Source organism: Macrosteles quadrilineatus, unplaced genomic scaffold (genome assembly GCF_028750875.1).
Source record: "Macrosteles quadrilineatus isolate MER2022 unplaced genomic scaffold, UCM_ALF_1.0 Scaffold_8__2_contigs__length_117827958, whole genome shotgun sequence".
NCBI classification, from domain to species: Eukaryota; Metazoa; Arthropoda; class Insecta; order Hemiptera; family Cicadellidae; genus Macrosteles; species Macrosteles quadrilineatus.
In genome coordinates this window covers 105452521-105476387 of record NW_026542601.1, presented here as the reverse complement: position 1 = coordinate 105476387, position 23867 = coordinate 105452521, and the positions used below count along the sequence as shown (strand labels likewise).

The window sequence follows — 23867 nt, the reverse complement described above, 5'->3', positions numbered from 1 at the left end:
CCCACTTCACAAAAGCAACGCAAAAGATAACACAAAGAAAAAAATTATTTTGAGGCCCCTTCTCCAGCATTGAGAGTCACTGAATATTCTGGAAGTCCTTCACTGTACAGGAATCAGTGTTGCCAACATATTTTTGTGTTTCTTTTTGAGAAGTGGGATTCATACAATGTTTAAGGTAAGCCTACATATCCTGTTTTTTGTCTCCTTTTTTATTAATTTATTAAACCTATTCTTACAACTTATTGGAAAAACTGTAGGTATTAGGAAGAATTTAATTTTTTACATTATCAATTAGGGTAATTATACAATTAATTACTGTATTGTATATAAGCAATCCAGAGGATAAAATGATTTTTTTGTTATTTTGCCTCAACTTTTTTAACTTTTTAGTTTGCTACACTATGAAGTGGACCTGATAGTTATTATTAGAAGGATTTGAGTCTACTTTCTGAAACTGTGGTTTCTGCTTGCAGTAGGAAATAACTTTTTTTATAGGTTTAAAGAAGTGGAGTTTCTGTTACCAGTACACTTTTATTACATTGAAAGGATAATAACTTTGAATTGATCAAGCATGTGTGATTTTGATGTTAGCAGATTTTTAATTATGACCTTTTAAATTTTTGTTACCAAGTAGGCCCAACAAAGATGTCGCGGTTGTCCAGATTATTTCTGGAGTCTCCTCGGATAACAGAGACGACTGCTCGGGAGCTTTGGACTGCAGGACAAATTGTTTTGTATCCTGAGCTACAAGTAGTTAGCCTTCTTAGGTAAGTGAAGCTTTTGGGGAAGTTTTATTATCAGATTGAACATCAAAACAAAATTGCAAAATAATGTATATATAAACTACAGTATTGATTTTGATTTCTAACCGCATGATCATGATCGCATGATGTTGATTTGATGTATTTCAATCAGGTAGCAAGTCAGGCCAGTTTTCTAAATGTGTAAAAAAACTAATTGAACCCTTTAAGCTTATAAGGGTGATATATCGTGTAATATAACAAAACTTAGACATTTTACACGTGAAAGATAACTCAACAAAAAAACTGAAAACTGTAGCTGAAAATGAGCTGCAGTCAATCAGTGTCACATTTGAGGGAGAGGTCCATTTACAATAAACTTTGGCCCATTTGGATGTAAGTTTACAGGATGAGTGGAATTTGTGAGTTGCACCTTTGACTATTGATACATAACTAGACATTCCATCTCCACGTCAAAGTTGCTGCCAGTTTTTTAATCAAATTTCTCGTAGTTTATGTGAGCTATTGACAGATTGCCCTCACATCTAAATAACTGATTTCTGTTGAATACACAATGTTTTTTTACCAACTCAGACCGATGGAATTACTTATTATGAGCTAAACTTTTATGACCCATCAACTATGTCAGCAACAAAAACTAAGGAAGAAAATAGAATTTAGTGCAATATTCGAATATTTGGGGTTTTACAATGGAGTTTTATGGGGTAAAAAAGGTGTTTTTCATTTTTTACCATCAAAACACAAAATTTCCCAATTTCTCTCGAGACTTTTTTAAGGAGCTTAGAAAAAAAAATATTTTAGTATATCAAAGTGTTTTTTTATGGTTATTGGTAACAGAAAAATTCCAAAAATTTTAAATTTAAATTTCTCATGGAGAATATTGTAAAATGGTGTAGTTTGCTTGTTTATGGTTATATTTTGATCAATCTTGGCAAATTTATTTATTTTATACTAAGCTATTATAATATTTTCCAAAAAAATACACTTATTAGTTTCCTTGTAGCAGCAAAACTAAGTATACGTTAAACCTAATGTTATTTAATTACTGTAAATAGATTTCATTGGAAATCAATTCAGACTAATGGAAATTCCCTTAGTCGGCAGGTTTGCTGAGGCGGGGGTATTGTAAAAATCTTTCAGCTCTAAATCTGGGAAGAGTCATTATCTATATAATAATTTCTAAGTGTTTTTTTTTGTTAGTACACCATAACTTTTTTATTTTTTCACCAATTTTCATGCAATAAATGAGGTGTCATTTCAAACTTTTTTTCCCCCACTTCCCGTTTAAAATATACAAATCACACATTTTCCGGTAGTTTTTCATAAAAACAATTTATTTATATCATTCTGCAAGTAATTTAAACTTAAAATGTTTATTTACGTTATTCGATCAGCTGAAACATGTGAATTAAATTAATCAAAAGAAACAAATATTTATTTTTCAAATCTGAGTGTTTAGTTTTTACATCAAAGATGACGACAAAAAAACTAAGTCTGTGCTTTTTACGATAAATACCCCCAGAGATTAAATCAGATCTTTAGAGAAGTCTAAACAAGAACAACTCAAAAGTAAGTACCGCATGGATTCTTTAGCTTTTATATTTCTTTATTTGCGACATGGTCTTCATTTTGACGTACCTACCTACTAACCATGCTATGTATATTTAAGAATTCCATCTTCAAATATCACCTCTTATCTTTTATTTACTGCAGGTTTCAATGAATGGTTATGTTGTGTTGAATTTGTTACCAACAGGAAACTGTTTATGACACTTTTGATTAGGTTCTTCTTTACCAAGGGACGTAGAATGCTCTGTTGTATGCATTGGAGTTTTTTTACTCCCTAAGCCCTTTATGTTTGTTATCTCATAAACCCATGCTAAAAAGAACTCTATGTTGATGAGAAACCTAAGCATTATCCAAGGTTGGTTGTAGCTCACTTCGGCACCTGCACTATCAAAGTGAAGTTGGCTGACTCTGGTCAAACTGTCATAGTCCGTAGTCCTTTAAAACTTACTAAGAAGGAATTTCCCTGAAAAGTTACCTTTTCCACAACAATTAGACACATGGTCAGACGCTAACGAAGGAAGGATTGCACAAGCCAGACCCTGTTTTAATTTTTACAAATTCAGTCTTTGTGGCTTTGTCAAGGGTGCGCTTTTTCAGTGAAAACTATGTCTGTGTAAAAACAAAGACATCAAAATAAAAATCTTTCATGGCTATATTATTACTTCAATTATAAGAGTTCAAATAGGTCCTGTAAACATTTAAAAATGTAAATAATATTATATTTTGAAAAGGTTAGTTATCTAAAATGTAGACCCACATCTATTCCTGATGTAAGGACCCAACTTAAATCAACAAAGCACTTACTACGCAGAATTAACAGTATGTCATGTACCTCAATAAGTGGGATTTGAGAAGGATTCAGTGTGAATGCTTCGCACGGGTCGGCTAGTTTTGATATTTTCCTATGGCAGGTATAAATGTGTCATAGTGCAAGTTATGAATGAAAGTGGATTTTGGAAAGTTAAAAACCGTTACAAATACTTCAACCTTTATTCAGAGGTTTATATCTTTAAGTTTTATCACAGCGCAGTCTGAGTTGAAGAACGTGCCAAAGGAGAAACAATTTCCCCCTCCACCAACAATCACAATAGCTTTGTCTTCTTCTGAAACCATGTGACAATGGTTGATAACAAGCAGGGATCTCTCAGGTTCCATGCCCTGGAAAAAGAACTAACTTAACAGAAATATTGAAGCTGAAAATTAAAATCATTGGTTCAAATTATACTTCAGCTTGGACTAACTCTGATGCATTTTTATAGGTATTTTACAAATCAGCAAGTTACTAGAACATGGATCAAAACTGATGGTTAATTAATAGTTACGATCAGGGATGGATCTGTTCTTAAAGTAGTGTTAGGGTGTAGCAGTGTTGTTTTCCATAAATTTTTGTTGTGAAATAATAATTAAGATGATGTCTTTGCGATCACAATATAGATGTTTTCGCTGAAATAGTCAGATACAATGATAATGTCTTTGTAATCTTATCATAAAAACAAAAAAAAACAAGAACAGGTGGAAAATATTTTGATTTTTGGAGGAGTTTAGGTTTTTGGTTGCTACAGGTATGTAAAAAAAAAAATTATTGCAAATCATTTTGACACAACCGCAGGAATAATAATGATATATTTACGTTAGCTAGGAATATTTCAGGATTTTGCTGTGGTCACTGGAGAAAAAAAGATTTTTTTACCTATGTCAGGGATGTTCAAGATTTTAGGGGGGTAATTTTTTGTTATTTAACACTAATACCGAAACCCCAGTCTGACAGGCTAGTCCGGTTGCCAAGCCCAAAACCCAAAAATTTTGGATTAAGTTTTTTTGATTTTTGGATAGTTACTAGGACATATACAGCTTCAAGAAAATGCATGATGACATTCTGTCACCTTTGGGCATTTCGAGTTTTCGCCGCCATCTTGAATTTTTCCAAATATTTTTGTATTATTTATATATATATAATATAGGGTTGTTGTATATCATTTTATATGTTTTTATGTACGCTGAGATCAATGGGACCACTGAAAATTATCTAGAAATAGTCATTTCTTAAATACCGCCGCCATCTTGAATTTTTCCAAATATTTTTGGGTTATTTTTATATTATTGTAATAATAGGGTTGTTGTATATCATTTTCTATGTTTTAATGTACGCTGAGTTCGATGGGAGCACTTAAAAGTATCTAGAAATAGTCATTTCATAGAAACCGCCGCCATTTTGAATTTTCCAAATAGGTATTTTAGGATTATTTTTATATTTGTAATATAGGGTTGTTGTATATAATTTTATATGTTTTTATGTATGCTGAGTTCAATGGAAGCACTAAAAAGTACTATCTAGAAATAGTCATTTCTTAGAAGTCCTCACCATATAAAAAAGAATAATTTAAAAACTTTGTAATATATAGGTGTTGTGAATAATTATTTTTAAAGAACGCCACTTTTTATTATACAAAAAAGTGAATAACTCAAGTAAACAGTGTAATAGGTGAAATTCTGATATTGATTACATATTGGTATAAAATTAAACATTTATGACTAAGAACAAACAAACATTGTCCTAACAGAGATTAGTCTGCCACTGGTTCTTCAACAGGGTCTTCTTCCCAGTCTACTTCTAATTCAGCAACACGTGTCAAATCATTGGAACAGGAACTGTTTGAGCATGTACAGAACATGGTGCGTGGTAGGCTGGCACTCTTGCAACTATACTGATTGCTGTTGCATGGTAATACGCTTCTGCAAGAGCAGTTAACCAACTTCAAAATTTCCGGTGGAGCAACTAAAATATTTTCCGGCATAGTTGTGGGTAGGAGGCATCTTGAGTTTTCATCCTTGTAAAAACCGTGAAGCAGTGGATCTAATTCTGGTGGTCAGAGTCCCTTGAATGCTTCAAAATACAGGTTTGAAGGTGTGCTTTTCTTCAAACGCTGAATTTGTTGTTGGTAATGTGCACAGTTTTGGCAGTTGAGTCGTTGCACTTCGGACTTTGTCAGCCCGCAGTTTGACACGAGCCTCAGAAGTTGTGTTACAATTAGATACACCGTAACAAGCAGACATAAACTTCAATGCTTGCAGCTTTATGTCACAAAAATCAGCATGTATATCTCCAACCATTGATAAGGAGTGTTCACTTTTCAAAACCTTAATGGCTTTAATCTTCCCGATTCCATAGCACATTGCAGTGGTATCACATCCAGTGATAGCATGAGCTGCTAGCAAATCAGGTATTATTTCCTTATGTTTGTTGACGACAGATGCTCCAATGTCAATTCTTGAGCGACCCTGGACAGGTGATTCCATCAGAATAGTTGTGGAATAGTATATTACGTTACTAGTCCTGAAAATAAGTGTTTACCGGACGAGTGTGGTCGTTCCCGTGCGAGATAAAGTCGAGTACGGGATTACCATAAGAGTCCGGTACACACATTTTGGACGAGTTACGTACGATAGTTTATGCCATACTACTAAATCTGTCCAAATCCTAATAGGTATATTTTCACCAACTAAAAGATTAAAAATCACTAGTCATAATATGTTTTTGTTTATAACCATTCATTGCCACCTAAATATACTATAATCAGCTGATTGGTGTCCGGCAAAACTCATTACAGTACAGTAGTACGCAATGAAACCCCATTTGAATAAGCTGGTGGCAAACACCTGTTTTCTGGACTAAATCCTTTACATTATTTTGACGAACTCCCCACGCAAGGAATCCTTGCGTGGGGAGTTCGTCAAAATAATGTAGTGTGGCGTAAATGTTTTTAAGATTGTAGAAGTAAAGGAGGAGAATAAAAACGTCTGTGTCATCTGATACAGCAACGTTCTGCTTGTCTTCATCATCAGCAGCTAATAGCTTGTTGTACAATATTCGTATCAGCTTCTTCGTGAGAATTTTGTAGATCGTGCCTTAGTTGTAGATCTACCCGATCTGGTGTGATCCTTGGTATTCCTGTATCCTTGGTGATCCTGTATTGCCTGTACCAATAAAAAATCAGGTTCACATTTCCGTGTTGCAAATGTTTGCTTAGGGATTTTTTAAGTGAACTTATCAAGTCACTGTACAATTCCCTTTTCTGACCACTGCACACACCATAGAAGTGCAGATCCATCGTTCGTTGTTTCTTATCACTTCTCTGTCTTTTCTATCAGAAATGATTTGAGAGTGCATTTCTTTTTTGTGCGTGTCTTGTATCACATCTTTCCATCTTTCCTCTCTTCACTAAACTTTTCTATAATAGATGCAGTTCTTATTGTGAGCATGTTTGCAAGCTTAATGTCCATGTTTTCAATGTTTCTGGTCTTAGCTGGTCCATAAGCCATTATGACGCATGACGTGATTGCCACCAGAAATGGTTCAAAGTAGATGGAGGGAGTTTTTCTAAGGAAGTGAGGTAGCAAAGCCCATAACATGTGTAATTGGTATGGCCAGCAGCAAAGAATTCAAGATGGCGGCGGTTTTTAAGAAACGACTTTTTCTAGATACTTTTTAGTGCTCCAATTGAACTCAGCATCCATAAAAACATATAAAATGATATACAACAACCATATATTAGAAATGAAAAAATAATCCAAAAACATTTGGAAAAATTCAAGATGGCGGTGGTTTTTAAGAAATGACTATTTCTAGATACTTTTTAGTGCTCCCATTGAACTTAGCGTACATAAAAACATATAAAATTATATACAACAACCCTATATTTCATATATATAAATAATACAAAAATATTTGGAAAAATTCAAGATGGCGGCCAAATCTCGAATTGCCCAAAGGTGACAGGATGTCATCATGCATTTTCTTGAAGCTTTACATGTCCTAGTAATTATCCATTAATAAAAAAAACTTAATCCAAAATTTTTGGGTTAGCCAAAAATATAGGGTTTCGCAACCGGACTAGGCCCACAGGAATTTTAACAGACGAAAGTTGGCAACACTGTTTACTTGGGGGATTCCATTCCCCAATCCTTCCCTCCTTTTCCTCCCCTACCTGTTGATATATTGTTTGTTTATTTGCGTGGGTGCCGTGACCTTGACAGGTTGTCTATTCATAACATGCCTGTCTCTGAAGCCCAGCATTAGTGTATTTTAAAGCCCGGTCTCACAGGCCCATGGTTTTGGTTTGTGTGTTTCTAAGCTGGGTCCATTAATTTCAAATGGGGTCTTACAGACCAGGGGTTTTGGTTAGCGTCAGCCTGGGTAGGGTTTCGGTATTAGTGTTAAAGGATTATTGTATAAATTTCGATCAGTTATTATCGAAACTCTATTTTTACCTGCAATAACCGCTGTAACATCATAAACCTATCATCATTAGCAATCTATATATTAATAGGCAAGCATGTTTCTTTAAAACCTTTTTTCTCAGCTCGTGTGCATCACAGGGAAAATCTACACATACTGTTAGAAAGATATTTTCCTGTGTGCAGAATCCCTTTATAAATTAAAATAGTCTCAAAAATAAGCACAAAAAATGAATTTTAAAATTTAAAAAACTACCATACGTCTTATGGGTTGCCATGCTGGTGACAAAATAACAACAAAATATAGAAATTAAAAAAAAGAAATTCCAATCACATGTTCTATACAGCATGGGGTGAAAATAGAGAAGTCTGTACGTTACATATTTTTGGTAGAGTTTTTGACCACTGGACGATCTCTAGCTAAGCACTATAAGATTTTCTCATAGATCTGTAAAACTTCCATCAGCTGTGAATCCTGCACATTACATATCCCTGCACCTTTGTCTAATACTAACAGTAGCAGGAAATTTCATCTGACCAAACTTAAAGTCTACATTTGTTACTGTCCAATGTACTCAATCCTACCGGTAGCTGGTAGTGAAGTATTGCGCCAGTGTGAAGATCCAACACTGACACCGGAGGTTGACCACTGTCCCAGTAACTAACACCTCCAACCAACACTAGCGAGTGATCGTGAACACTGGCCGAGTGACCGAACCTGAGAACAAAACGAAAACATGCCCTAGAATTGGAATTAACTCAACATCAAGCTACCTTAAGTGGCTGACTAAGTTTTACACTCTGCAAAAATGCCAAAAACTGACCACTCTAAAATTATTGTTAAACTTTTATTTTAGCTTCAACGGTTTTATACATATCTGCAATAAATTGAAGTAAAATGGTATAAATTGATGGGTCGGTTTTTCAAGTCGGTTGTTGGTTTTGCCAGATTTTACCGAAAAACCAAAAACCGATTGATGGAAACTGTTGGTTTTTGTTTAATGGTTGTTGCACAAAATGTTTGGTGACACGGTTGAAACTTCTTTGCGATCGCAGAGAATTTAGGTACAAAATTATTTATTTCTCATTTCTTCCAATTAAGCTAAAACTGCCTGCAGTGTTAGACACTATTTTTGATGATTTGTAAAAAGTATTTTTACTTTTAATCGATAAACCAATAAAAAAAAAAACATAACTAAAATAAGTTTACATAACTAACTAAAAAGTCTACTTATTAAAATGTGCTCCATTTTAAAGTAATGTTAATTTATAGAAGAAGTATACTTTCTTGATATAGATCACTAAACTAAGTGAATTACCATTACTGGATTTATCTAAATTGAAAGAATTCTAACTTGTATTGATCATAATAAATATTGATTGTTTTAATGGTTTATAGAGAACACTAAAGAGTTTAAAATCTTGTAATAACTGAGTAAAAAAATCAAACAAAATAAGATAGCTGGTTGAATATTGTAAACTTGAATGTTTCAATGTTACCTTGCTATGTTGCCACCTGTCACTTCCAGCTGTCGCCACTGCATTGCGTTGATATCCAGACACCAAGCGTCAGATAACGGACCTCTGACAGACATTCCACCATACACCCACATCTCACAGTGTCTACAAGGTGGAACAGATGTATAAATGTCTGTATACAGCAAGAGAGAATGTATCCCTATAGAGTATGGCATGCCTAGGAAAAGGTCAGCAACTTTTTGATGGTTTGAAACTGGACACACAGCAGTCGTTAGGATCATTGGACTAAAGGCTTTAAAAAATGGTCCTGCCTTAAGCACTGGTCGATAAAAAAATTTGATTCCGTTCTAGAACAACGGTTAATAGAAAATGTGTTTTATTCCATGGACAATTTACTGGCCTGTAATATTAGTTCTCTCGGTTTTTAGATCAATACTGTGATTTATTGAGCGGAGCGAGCAAAGCTCTTTGGGATCAACTTCATTTTATGTTTTTGTTGTTGACCATTTCATGTAAATTGTTAATCTTATAAAAGTTACTAATAAACTTTTGCAAAACTTATGACAGCTAGCCTGACCATACTACTGCCACTACTGGACGAAATTACACGCTGTTGGTACCAAATGAAAGATGTTTTCCTCTAGATGTTCAGAATCAATTTATAAATTAAAATAGGCCCAAAAATAAGCACAAAAAATGAATTTGAAATTTTTTTTAAATTAACATGGACCTTATGGGTTGCCATGTTGGTGACAAAATAACCACAAAATATAAACAGAAAATCAAAACAAATGGAAGAAATTCCAATCACATGGTTTATTTACAGTGACAGCGTAGGGTGAAAATAGAGAAGTTTGCACAATACATAATTTTTGTTGAGTTTTTGACCACCGGGGCGAGCTCTTGTAATTACTATTAGAGTTTAATTCTATTTTTAAAGTTTTGTGGCTTCACTTGGTGCATTTTTGCTTAAGAAAATCAGTATCGACAATGCCTACTGTAATAATGACAAATTAAGATATTGAATTTTGAAACAAATCTACCAAGAACCAAGGCGAGCACTCTGTGCAGTTTTGTTGCCAATTATTGGAGGATTGTTTTCAGTTAGCAACAAAAAAGCGTCCTCGTAGTTTAGGTATCCTAGATTAGGTTATACTGGATAAGAATAACAAAAAACTATGTACCAAAATTGGTTCAAATTCACAATTCAAATGTCAGCATACTGAGCACTCTTTCATCTACATGTGATTATAATCAACAAGAGAACTTCTGCTGTTATGTTAGGTTAGGTTAATAAACTTTGATGATGATAACAATGGATAAATTGTTGTAGGCTATTGTAAGTAAAATACAATAAAATTAATTAATCAACTACAAAAAATATCTAGAATACCTTACACATGCTGTATGGGAAAATCTTGGACAAGGCTTTTTGGATGAAAATTCATCAACATCAATGATTTTTCTGTCCTCTACATTTGGATGTAGTAACACCATCCAAGTATCATTCAGCAACTGAAAATAATGTTACAGTGATAACTTAACTTCCATTATATCCTAAAAAAACCTCACAAGTAAATTCAACTAAGAGCTTATTAATCTATTAACTAAGCATGTTTTATGTGATATTCTAGGCACGCTTCAGCAGGGAGAACCTAAAGTCTATAAGGTAGCTGGTTTTTTTGGATGTCATGTTATTTTTGTTGTCCTAGGACGCTAGGTGCCCGAATTGTTTTTCACATTACTTCAAACTCGACCTAGGGGTTGCGGCATTATCACTTAGATAAAATCCATTGGTGATTTGGCGGGATATGAACCCAGGACCTCTTGGACCGAAGTCCCGCGCTCTAACCACTATAGGCCTACCAGCTCGCTCCCCCAGACATAATGTAGTAGTTTGTGTAAGGTTATTTAATACTTTCAAAAAGGGTTTTCATTTAATTAGCTTGTTACAAGATCAATCTAAACAACATAGCCTAACCTAAACTCTAGCTTAAACATTTTTTTGCTTGTTAAAAATATTCACGGAAAGTAAATAAAAGAAACGTCTTATAACACTTAAAACATATATTTACGCTTATACTGTTACTCACTAACACGTACAATGCTGATCAAGAAGTTATTTAAAAATATTCAATAAAATAATGAGGTGTTTGTTTTTAAAGTTGTTAGTTTGTGATTTTTTTTCAAAAAAATTTATTGATAAATTGCTACCTCATTCAAATATACATATAGCATATCTTGAACTATGGTCTCCTATAGAGCTGGAGTACAATAAAATCAAAATTAGCAGAGCCATAAAAACCATTATGATATGATCTTCTAATATTAGATTAATGAGAACACCAGAGCAAAAAATAAAATAACTTAAGTTATTAGAGAACCAAAGACATCAGATAACAGTCTGAATATGTCTGAACAATTTTAACTACAAATTATTGCCATAGCTCAAGATTTAGCTTTATATAAAAACTTTACCTAACCTGTAGGTCACTCGTCCTTCCACCGAACACGAGGAATGTTTCAACTGCTTCCCTCTCAACTACCACTGCTGAATGTCTCCATCTTGCGAGACGATTACAGCTGTTCAATAGCAGCGTGCTCTTCACACTTCCGTCCGGCTGAAATGTCACTAACTGAGGACACGAAAACACACAATTCGCTGGCGAAGTCCTTCCTCCGTACACAATGAAGCTTCCGTTAGACAACAAAGTCCAGGTTGAGTACATTGTGGCAAACTCAGCGACTTCTACATCTCTTGAAACAATCATTTGCGATTCCTCCTGTTTCAACCAAACTATATCCTTCATCCTTCCGTGAGTGCCATCTTTCCTCAGGCCAAACCCTCCAATTAGAACGTAATGGCCGTTGAGTTTAACGAGATTATGGCCGTATCGACATGCTCTTTTTGCTTTTACTAATGTCCAGGTGAGATTATTCATCTGATGTTTTACTGCAACAAACAGAAGAAAAATTGGAATTCTGTTAATATATGAAATCAATAGGCCTATTTTAGTGAATTTCTACAGGGAAGTAGCTGTTACCGTATGGCACAGTAAGACCTAGACCCTGGACAGATTTACTATTTCATATTGATGTCCCCAGAGGCCAAAAACACTATTTGTTGAAATTTTTCATACTGTATGTATAGAAATTCATTGTGTAGCCCCTGAACTGTTGAATAGACTAAAAATTAAGGTACATACCTTCACGTCCACAGTTCAAATATGTATGGTTAAACACCACGTTAACCATACATATTTGAACTGTGGACGTGAAGGTATGTACCTTAATTTTTAGTGTATGTATAGATTTATATGTCTGTAAACAAACGCAATAACTAGTGTAATTTAGGTCTGAATTTGATGAAATTTGGCATGAACTTGTAGGGCTGGATCCACTTGAATGAGTTTTCAAACCAGCAAGAACGGTCATGGGAACAGGTGTGATGGGAGTTTTAAAATGTTTCAATGATTGTTTTTTTATCTTTAAAACATAAAAGTATTCTCTTCATTAAAACCATCAAGTAGAGCAAAGAAAAAAAAACTTTGCACTTTTGTAGGATAAAAAAATTCCAAAAAACTTTACATTTACAATTTCCATGTTATTCTTATAGAGAAGAAGTAAAAAGTTGTTGTTTGCTTGTTTGTTAACATATTTTTGTAAAATTTTTCAGATTTATTTCTTCATACTGTACTATTAACATTTGATCAAAAAACACTTTTATTTTCTGTAGCAGCAAACCCAAGTACTCGTTAATCTAAAATTCTAATAGGGAATTGTATCAACGAACGAGAAGAGGAGAGGATTCCTCTAAAAGAATCGTCGCTGAAGTGACGAGTGGTCTAGACCATAAGATGGACGTAAGAACGAACGAGATGGCAGGGTGTGTGATAAACCATCCTTGGCCCAGAGTACGAGAAGACCGTCAGAGGTAACGGGCAGGATGTGCGATGAGCCAACCTGACCCTGGAGTAACAGGCGTTTTTTTTGCTTGTTTTTTTTTTTTTTTGCACCCGAAGTTGGTAGGGAGTGTAACGTGCCTATTTTGAGGGGGGGTCAAACTAGCCTACTCCTAGGTCTAGCCTATCCCTAGGCATAGCCTACCAGCCCTAACTAAGGTTATAGGTTAGAAGGCTAACCTTAGTTATAACATCTTCAGTAAAGTATAGGCATGATACACTGTTGTGTTTGGTATTAAATAAGTGTAGAACGAGAGTTATTAATACTGTATGAGCGTGACATAAACCTTATACAGTGTTTTATAGCTTATTGACTCACCAGCGATGTGTTTCGCAAGCTAGGGCTCAACCCGGCTTGGTACTTCGAAGAAACTTTCTACACTTAGTAAACCCGCGGATCATGGCCTTAGGCCAATAATCCGTCTCAAAGACGTGAGGAAATGCGGTGTGAGTAATATAAACCGACAACTTGAAGTTAAAACTCATTGTCGTGTGAAACAAACACAACATAACCTACAGTCAACAACAACAACGAGCTCGAGCGACTGACGATTTAGCGGCTGCAGACGACGGCGGCCGGCTAGCTTTTTTTCGGGTTAGCAAACAGCAAGCAAACGTTCCGGATCAGCTGAGCCCCCTACTTTGCTAGAGAGGGGAGCGAGAGGGATGAACCGAGGAACCCTCAGACGGCAAGCAGGAAAGTTAGTTCCTCACCAGCAACCACGACGACTAGTTCGACAGGTCTTCAAGTCCCGATATCATTATTGGTGAAGCATTAGTTAGCTCGCGTGATACTTCTAGTAAACTTGTAAGTCTTATATTCCATTAGATATAAGGTAAACCGAGTTAACTATTGCCAGGGTGTAAAATACTAGTTTTTAAAATCAGTTTTACTAGATTTTATATTTTCACTCCTGTTAAACCAATGGACTTAGGCAAAGTTGATTTGATTACGATGGTGTGTTAAACCCATAACGTAACGATTAAATATTACGAGGCCAGTGTGTTTTTAATCCATTTTTAGTAAGCCCAAAACAATTTAATCTCATCATACGAATTTATTAGTAGTAGTCAGTGACTACTAAGATTAGTTGTGCTAGTTGAGCACGTCCCGGCCGGCACGCATGGCGTGTTGGTAGTAGTGGCCTTAGGCCTGTTAACGATGTTTTATGGTTTTAACAACGTGTTTGCCATAAAGCCTTTGAGATTGATGTGAACCAGAAGTGGATGGATAGTTCGTTTCGGCCTTGGTTACTTGTTTTAATTTTCGTTTTAAGTAACAAGGCATTTTTACATCCATTCTGTCTGGTAATTTAATCTCTGATTATTTAACGATGTTTGGTTAGTGTCATGTGAGATAATCCGTGACTAACCCTTTGAATATTATTTCATGATTAACGATTTATCTGTGTTTTAATATTTTGTGTTATGAGTTTTCGACAGGTGATGAGATTGTTTTGGTGCGAATTGGATAACGTTGGCCTATGGTCTGGGACTGGCGAGTCGGCGTGGACTCAGCGTGTCTTCGGCAGCTGTGGTAGCGTGTTGAACCTACCTTTGGTGACGACCATGGTACTCAACGACACTTCAGCAGCTGCGGTAGCGTGTTAAACCTACCTGGAGTGATGACCAACTCACGACACCGGAACCAGCGACTTGTTAGCGGACAGAAGATTGACGTAGAGATGTCAGCTAGCTTACTACGATTCTCGAACGGCGACTTTTGTGTGATAAACCAACCAGAGGAACTCACATCACGCTGTTGGCCAGCTTCGGTGTTCTTCGATTGATTATCCAGCGGCAGTGGTTGCGTGATAAACCAACCATTGCAACGGAGAACAACGGTCAGCGAGACAACCGGGGCTTGGTCAACGTGTACCCAACGAGTGTTGAACCGTTGTGGTGGATCTTGGCGTGGTGTAAACCCAAGAAGAAGCTCACATCGGGGGTGGCACTCAACAACGATGAACGGACGGCCATCACGGGACTCACTGCGGCGGACGGGGCAGTGACACGGGACCGTGTGATAAACCGGATCCCCGAGGACTACATGCGAAAGGTGCAAGTAGCTCGCATCGGGGGTGGCAAACGACAACTACGAACGGACGGCCACCACGCAGCTCACTGCGGCGGACGGGGCAGTGGCACATGTCCGTGTGAGAAACCGGACACTCAGGACGTCAGCGACGAATACGTACGAGTAGGCTCCCCGGCTGTAGTACCGATATAGGGCGCGCGGGCTGGAAAACCCAGGTCGCGGCAAAGACCAGGTGAGGATGGCTGAGCCCCAGCCTACGACGACGAGTGGGGGGGGGGTGGAACGCACCTCAGCCTGTAGCCGTGGTCGACGGGTGAGCTCGAACCCTATGCTACAGTGGCGGGCTGAGTCGGCTAAGCTAAAGGTACCGCGACATCACGAGTCTGTGTGCAGAACCAGACAGACACCCAGGACAGCGGCGGAGACCGACGGGGACGAGGACTACCGGCTGTAGTCTCGATTGGGGCCACGATGGACGCCCAGCCTGCAGTGAAGGCGTAGTAGCTGCGACGTTAGGTGGGTGATCCGAACCCCGACTACAGCGGCAGGTGGAGCTCCCCAGGTACCGCTACGACGCTGGGATCTGTGTGTTGAACCAGATTCTCCTGAGGCTACATGTGGACATGTAGACGATTCGGGGATGACGACTAACGACAATGGAAGGTCATCACGTTTCACTGCGGTGGAAGGGGCAGTGACAGGGGTCCGTGCGGTGAGCCGGATTCCCATATGACGACGACAACGACAGGGGTCCGTGCGATGAGCCGGATCCCCACGATACGACAACATCGACGAAGTGTCCCTGCAACGAGCAGGACACTCATACGACGACGACAACGACAGGGGTCCGTGCGATGAGCCGGATTCCCATACGACGACAAGCACGAGCAACGGGCAGGGGACCAATGCCCCACGTAGTACATCACAATTATGGCGCCCGAACAAACTACGGCAACTACGGTATTCCTGCAACGAGCAGGATACATATACGACGGCAGAGACAGGGGTCCGTGCGATGAGCCGGATTCCCAGACGACAGCACCGACAGGGATCTGTGTGAGAAACCAGATGCCCAGACGACAGCGGCGACGAATGGGAAGTATGACTCGACTTTGCAGCAGCATCGACGGTGGTCACAACAGACCCAGCCTGCAACGACGGCCAGGTGAGGCCGGATGAGCCCCAGCCTACTACGACGAGTGGGGGGCGGAATGTGCCTCAGCCTGTGGCTGTGACGACAGGAGGGCGACCGTGGACCCCAGGCTACAACGGCAGACGGAGTCAACCCATACTTGGTGTGCAGAACCCAAGTGCCTGGCTGGATGTCGTGTGCTGAACACGAAGACGATTTCGGGGGTGGCGACTAGCTTCCATGGAAGGCCACCACGTCTCACTGCGGTGGAAGGGGCAGTGACCGGTCCGTGAGGATTAATCCGGACTACGGCGACATCTGTGTGATGAACCAGATGCTCGAGATCTCCGACGTGGTAAACCTCAGCCAAGGCGACAGCACGGCTGAGCGTGAAAGTAACATCTTGTCGCGAACCCTGGAAGGCCAACCCAAATCTCCGTACTGAGGCCTATCCGGAAACTAAATGTGCTGTATAGCACGTGGTACTTAAACCTGGCATGTAACCTAGTGTTATATGTTTCAGTGTGGAAAAGTACGTCACAGAATAAATCGGACAATTTTAAGAAAGTAGTTTAGTAAAAATCCAATCGGGCAAATGGGAATTTGCTGTTGGTAGGTTTCCTGCGACGGGGTCTTTATGTGGTGACCTCAGCCAGAAAGGCCAGAGTTAAATTGTGTCTCTAGGCCCTCCTACTTGTAGTTAAGATCTTGCTTCACGAAAAAGTCATGAACAAATCTTATTTTCAATGCACAAAATTACAGTCAGTTGCGATGTCTTTTTACAAGCTCAGGACAACTATTGTTTCCATCTTTATCTACACCTCTGTATTGTCTATGTCTCTAGGTGCTATTATTTTTTCACCACACTGTGATGTTTTTAGCTGTTATACATACGTTAATTGGTGGCTGAAAGTTACGTTTTGCTGGCCATGTCAGCCGTCATCGTCATTTGGGGACCGAGCAGGTTTTTACATCCCTAGGGCCGCAAAATCAGCTGTCCGCTTATAACTTTCTTAAAACATTAATGCGTATTAAATACACAATCAGTATCCATAGCACTGCAAAAGAATTGTTTGTTTTATTGTCAACGTTGCCTAGCAACTATTTATTATTATTTTTGTCGATTCCTCAATTTATTTCTTCACATAACCTTAAAGTTGTAGTTGTGTTGACTATCAGTGTGCATTATTATTGTGGTGAATAGTGGTAATAGGTTATAAAGTGGTGAAAAATAGCGTTCGTACTGCAGACTGAAATGGTTTCGCAGCTCTTGATCGTTTTAAGTTCTCGACTTTGGCCCTAGGTATGAAATATACTATTAAAATCACAATCCTAGCCTTGAGCCACGCTTTAAACAAACAATATTATATATTATAGTTAAATACAATCGTCTATATTACCTCTGTTTAAGGATATTTTACTGCAGATCTTAGACCAGTTGGAAAGAGATCCTTTTGAAGCAATCACAATAGTATAATGCATACACTTGAGGTAAAATTCTTCCCACTCGTCGAACGGTTCTAAAGATAGAACTCCTGATCGTTCCCGTTCAGGTATTAAACTCTTGTAGGCCTCCAATGCAGTCAGGCAGGTACAGTGGTCCCAGTTCTAAGAAAAATTAAAATATTTAGCCAACTCAGTGTAAAATAAAAAGTATAATACTGTAGGCTCTCGCATATGCATGTATGTGTCTACTGGAATAAAACATTGATTCTTGAAGATTGGTAGACAATAAAAGTTGATGGTTGAGCTATGCTAGCCTGAAATTCTAAGAGGTTAGTATTAGAAAAGGCTCGAGTTTGTCTGTTTTCAGCTCAGCACTTAAGTCATGATTGAGATCATGTCAACAAATTTTAATTTCATGAGCATACTAGAATGTAAAAGTGGGACTTAAAATAAAAAAAAACCATTGAAAAACGGATGAATTCATGAGACCATTTTTAGTCTTCAAACTAAGATACCCTAAGGAAGTGTTGAGCCACTGACATTCCTAGTGTACCGTTCTGTCTGCAGCTCTAGGGTGGGGTACTGCTCCACCGACATGAGTGGACTCTGGAGTGAGGTAAAGTGGCGTAACATGACTCGGCCAAATCCATCGTCAGGGTGGAGCTGCTCGTAGGTGATAAACGTTGCATTCTTCAGGCTGCTAGCAAACCTGATCAGATCTGTCGACCTAGGAGAGACGTTTCGATTTTACAATAACTTAAGAGAGCTTCCAGACATTCCGTTACATTTTAAGATTGTCACCAGTTAATTGATGTGTAATAGAAAAGTAATTTAAGTGAGGCAATGACAGATTGCGCTGATGTAAACTACGGATTTCTGTCAAATATTCAGGCTTTAAAACCAAGGTAAACTTGGACAACTGACAACTTGTTGTAAGATGTAGCATCTTTTATGTCAGGTCAACTATCTCAGTCAAGTCAAGGTAGATAATAGAGGTTTCCTACAGTAACCTGACAGAGTGGCCTAGCGCTGATTATAGCACACAAAGTAGTTAATTGCTGCATTTACTTACTTTTGCTGCACTACAGTATTCCAACCAAACAACACAAAACAATGTGCTTTTATTAGGCATGTAAAACGTGTAAGCTAGGAAATAAGTTGGCAACAATTAAAGATACTACGACTACGATCAGCTGGTGCAGCGTATTTTGTTCAACGCTTGGATTTATCCTAACCTAAAAACGTCTTGTATAGTGTTTGAAAGAAAAAAATATAGTAATAAAAGAAAAACATAATGTGTAACGCGAGTGCAAAGTGACGTTGCTGCACTCAAGAAACTTTCCACACTCGCTTGCGACTCGTGCGTAAACATTTCTCTCATGTGCAGCAAAGTGCTACTTCGCACACTAGTTACACAAATAACTATTTAGACGCTAGGACAATCTTTAACGGGCTCACAGCTAATTAGGTTTTTTAATAAACAAATTTTGAGCAGCTGGTCCATGGTATATCTACTTCAGTAGGCTCATCCAAAAGTCAATGGTATGTATAAGGTTAGGTGTTATGAAGAGGAGAGAATTGATTGAAATCAGTTTAAAAATTAAAGTAGAGGAAGTAAGACGAAATGGTTTGGACATGTGAAAAGAATGCAAGGAATAACACGACTGATGACGAAAGAAGAACTGTGAAGAGGTACTACTATGCAGCATCATTTTACAATTGTGTTGGCAAATCTGCTATTTATCAAACAACAGTAGTCAAATTGAAACCGTTTTATTCAGGATGATATTCTGACGTGAAATAAGTGATTGGTTTTAGTAAATAAATATAAATGTTACAGCTCCTTAACTAAGCCCTAAAGATGACATTCTTACTGCTCATGTAAACACAGCTTAACCGTGAAAGATTTTCTTCTAAAGTATTCTAGAAGGTGTTACTGACCAAGACAAAACATGAAGACCTACAAAAAACTTACTTTTCTTCTTCCAAATATGTGATGGCACACTCAGAGAGAAACAATGTGGGAACCTCAGGGTCAAAACTGTACTTTTGAAGCATGTCTGACAACGCTTCCACAACCCGCAAGTCTACAGCCAGCAGCTTGTAATCCTTACTGGATAAACCATCAGCGTTCACTGCAAAAGATCACATACTTTTCAAACTTATAACAATTTTTTTTACTTGGCTTCTATTTTAACTCATAATTGAGGTCGGTAGGCTACTCTAGTGTACATTTCATCACATTTGTTTGCTTTATTCTCAAAGGATTTAATTTCTTAACATACTAACACTATTCACTAATAGGTTCTGCATTGTAATCCTTATACCAGCACCCTTTAATTAACTTAATTTAAAGTGTGCAACATTTCACGGATATCCAAAACATGATGATAGAGCAGAATTTGTAAAACACAGCAATATTCTATGAAATAATAAGTGCAGTAGAACTCCAATCATCAAAATCAATTGGGTCCGTACCTTGTTCGGATGATCAAAGGATGTAATCTCTTTTTGGCTTAAAATACCTACTCTGTATAGTCCCCATTTCATTGAAAAGTATTAAAGTATTAACATACTAACACTATTCACAGTTCAATTGTTCTGCATTGTTTTTCTTATACCAGCACCCTTCAATTTATACAAAGTGTTGCCTACAAACAATTGGATATCCAAAACATGGATACCAAATACATTACTGTGGATACCATGGATATCAAAGTTTAAATACTCGGGTATTTACTGAAATTTTGGGTATTTATAGAAATAAGGTTTAGTTGAGCCAAGCTGACTCAACATCCCAAATGTAGAATGCATCTGTAATGTTTTTGCAATTGAAAAATTCACGGTTTCCTGATGATTGATGAGGATGTTGATTTTCTGTGACTGCGAAAGACGATGGTGATCTCTACAAGAACGCTGCGATGTTCAAGATTTTGTTGCGATCACAGAAGATGACGATGTCTATAAGGCTGTGCAAGAAATTCAGGATTTTGCCGCGATAACAGCTTCTGTCTTCTTTACTAACTATTTTTATTTCTGTAGTTTTAGGTTTTTAAAAGTTCTTCTATAAGTGATTTGGGAAGTTGCAGTTTGGATAGCTGGTGGTTCTACTATAGAACTTAATACCTACGTTACTTCCATTACTTGAAACATGAAATCATTTTCTGAGGCGACACTCACAATTTCTTTTTCTTTTTTGCTTTGTATGGTATCACAATTCAAGACCTTAACAAAACTATTTATTATTTTGAAATGTTTTTTTACCTGTGAATTCCTTGATAATACTGCTAAGTTTGTCCGATCCTTTGATACATTTGATTTTCCGCTCAACAACTCTTGGAAGATCAAACTCATAATATCTGACATCTCTGTTTCGATATTTCTTCTTCAGTTTGAAATATAACGTATCAAAACCGGCACCAAAGGAGATAATCTGAAAATAATGAAATATTTGAATAGCCTAGCTTTTAGTAGTGTATTACAAATCTATACATGACTTTCTTACTGGAAGACTTTTAATTTAGCTTATATAAGAATAAGTATTGATTGGGGCAATTATGACCAATAATGCTCATATTTGAACAATCAAGATTTTTTTACTAAACGTCAACTTTTGGTGGTGGTCATAATCACCCCATCCTGGTCAAAAACAAACATAATCGGGTTTATAGTTAATCAGTGTAGGCTATATAAGTAGAAAAATGGAAAATCTTATAAACATGTCAGACTTTATAGGCTGTAATTTTCCCAAGTTAATTTTCTCATGTAATTGAAAAAGTTGTTGGGCTTCCAGCTCCTTGATTCTCTGAACTCACTTTTCCACTAATATGCAGCTGTATTACTGATTTCGTGATCCCATATTTTGCTGCAGCTATACGCTGGCTCAGTTTCCTCTCTTTAAGCAAATTACCTACAGCTTCCTGCAGGTCCTGTAAGGAGTAAGTAACAGAAGGCTTATTTTTTTATGTTCTTGGCATGTTTTTTTAATCATTTCCAATTACTTTCTTGTAAAAGGAAAGTACAAATAATTGATTTTCAGTTCATATTAAATGTGGGCATAACTACCCCATTTTTGAAAATAAATGGGGTGAATACGTAAATATGACCATATACCGTACTTTTATATAAAATTTTTTTATGGATAGGCTATGGAAAATGATTATCAAATGTAGAAAAAAACTTCATGGGATTATTATATAAATAAATTCCTTCAAGCCTTCCTTATTTGACAGGGTAGTCACAGGGTTTATTTGATTAAGTAGCTACATCTTTTTTATGATTTTGTCTGAGCTTAATTCAAACTAGACTATAATAAGTTATGAGTTAGCAATGCTAAAACTGCTATGTCGTACTTGCTTAGGAGAGCTTTCAGATTCCACGTATTCTTCTATCAATGAGTTTATGATTGCTGCTCTTACAGAATACCCCAGATGAATCAGGGGTGCTCTTCTAGGACATTTGCTCACAAAATGCTGCAAAAACTCATCACTAAAATAGCCTCTTTGTGTGGCCGAGAATTTTGACAGGCAGCTGGAGTCATTGGTCCCCTCAACCTGCAATAAACAAGGTTCAGCATTGTTTTAAAACTATTACAAATGGTGGTACTGTAGTTAGGTCTATTGTAAACAGCTGTGCCAGTACGAGAAGTTCTTCTGTTATATAGGCTACTTACTAGTATTTACTAAAGATATCTTTAACTTTAACTTATTTATATTCTTTAACTTAATGTAAACCACATAGCAAAACTGACTTTTTTCAAATAACCATTTGCTAAATTAAATAGACCTATTATTAAATCCTGACTTACTACACGGTACAAGAGTTTTCCCGAACCTGAATCTGAAATATTTTGTAAGACTTTCTTGATTTTCTAATTAAACATACAGTATGTAGGCTACCGGTAGCCTACGGTACAACAGGGAAATTTTTATGGAGTAGAATAGGCTTAAGATTATTGAGAGTAAGTTATTTGGTGAAGTAACTTTCTAGAGAGTTAGGATTCAGACTTTGTTGTTAGAGTGACAGCAACAGAGTAGTGACAAATTTTATCCTCAGTGGGACCAGTGTAAGTTACACAAATTGTTGAGCGGGGTTAGTTTTGTAGTAGGCTAAATTGCCTCTTAATAAAATCGCTCTAACATTGAAATTCAGATCAAATGACAAAAATGGGAGCAAAAAAACATTTTTTATACATTAAATACAGTGCCCTTTACTCCTGGCTATTCTTACATTGGCCGTATCAGGCATCAATACAAATAAACATGTCTAGAAACACATTCAAATTTAACTAACATTTTGTGTTGCGCTTTTCATGCAAATTTCATTAAATAAATGAATTGTTTTAACAAATTTATTTAAGTTATCTAGGCTAGGCTTGAATGATTTACTAGGTGCCATGGATGGATTTAAATTTGAAAGGTTTTTGCTTCTGGGGGTCCTCCCTAAAATTAAAATTACAGTAAGTTAGGCCTAATAAGTCTGGTCTCCATTGGGAAATTCGGAACAGAGTACTGAGTCAATTGGGTTTGAGACCTTAGCTAAAACCACATTCGATAAAATAATAAATAGGTAGCCTAAGTTTAGGCAAAACTTTGATATTTCCACTTAATCGGTTTATCGAAAAATAAAATTATCCATTACGTTTTGTAACTCAAACAATAGGCTGGGTACCCTGATAATTACCTAAACAAAACCAATCAACATAATAAAAATATAAACCAAAATTAAGTTAGCCTTAACATATTCTCAATTGACTGCAAACATGATACGGACTGAGTCGGATATCAAAGTTTTGCCAATAAATTAGCTATAGATCATTAGTTATGAAACATACCTGAAGACTCATTGTAAATCTAATTTAAAACGAGTTATCTGAGTAATTAGATGGTTATGGTTAACTTGTGACATAACCTAAAATATTAATAAACAAAACACAAATGATTGTTGGATTGTTCAATTGAGTAGTCATGATGAAAAGAACAAGTATTAAAACACATATTATGTTATCGAGAAATATTTTGAAAACATTTTAGACTAGCCTATGCATTGGTAAGTTATCACGATTAACATAAAGTTTGAAGAACCTGAAATAGGATAGTAGGATAAACTTAAACTAAACAAACAAACAAGCTCTTTTTTTAGGTCATTCGGAAGACTGAAAGAGATAGATTGATAGATAGGTTATGTTTATGCTATGTTTTTTTTCCTTGCCGAAAAGGTGGTCTGAGTATTTTTACCCATGAGAC

General features: G+C 37.0%; 1 protein-coding gene across 1 annotated transcript; it reads right to left on the bottom strand.

Annotated features, from left to right (window-relative positions):
• Nucleotides 1-3323: 3323 nt before the first annotated feature.
• LOC129000636 (tRNA wybutosine-synthesizing protein 4-like) lies at nucleotides 3324-23717 on the bottom strand. The gene is made up of 11 exons (XM_054427597.1): nucleotides 23456-23717; nucleotides 21975-22175; nucleotides 20887-21055; nucleotides 19598-19757; nucleotides 18163-18349; nucleotides 17577-17784; nucleotides 11528-11997; nucleotides 10438-10559; nucleotides 9066-9188; nucleotides 8151-8283; nucleotides 3324-3488 (listed from the first exon to the last, which is right to left on the bottom strand). The coding sequence occupies exons 1-11, from the start codon at nucleotides 23465-23467 to the stop codon at nucleotides 3324-3326; spliced, it is 1950 nt and encodes a 649-aa protein (XP_054283572.1). The 5' UTR covers nucleotides 23468-23717.
• Nucleotides 23718-23867: the final 150 nt, after the last annotated feature.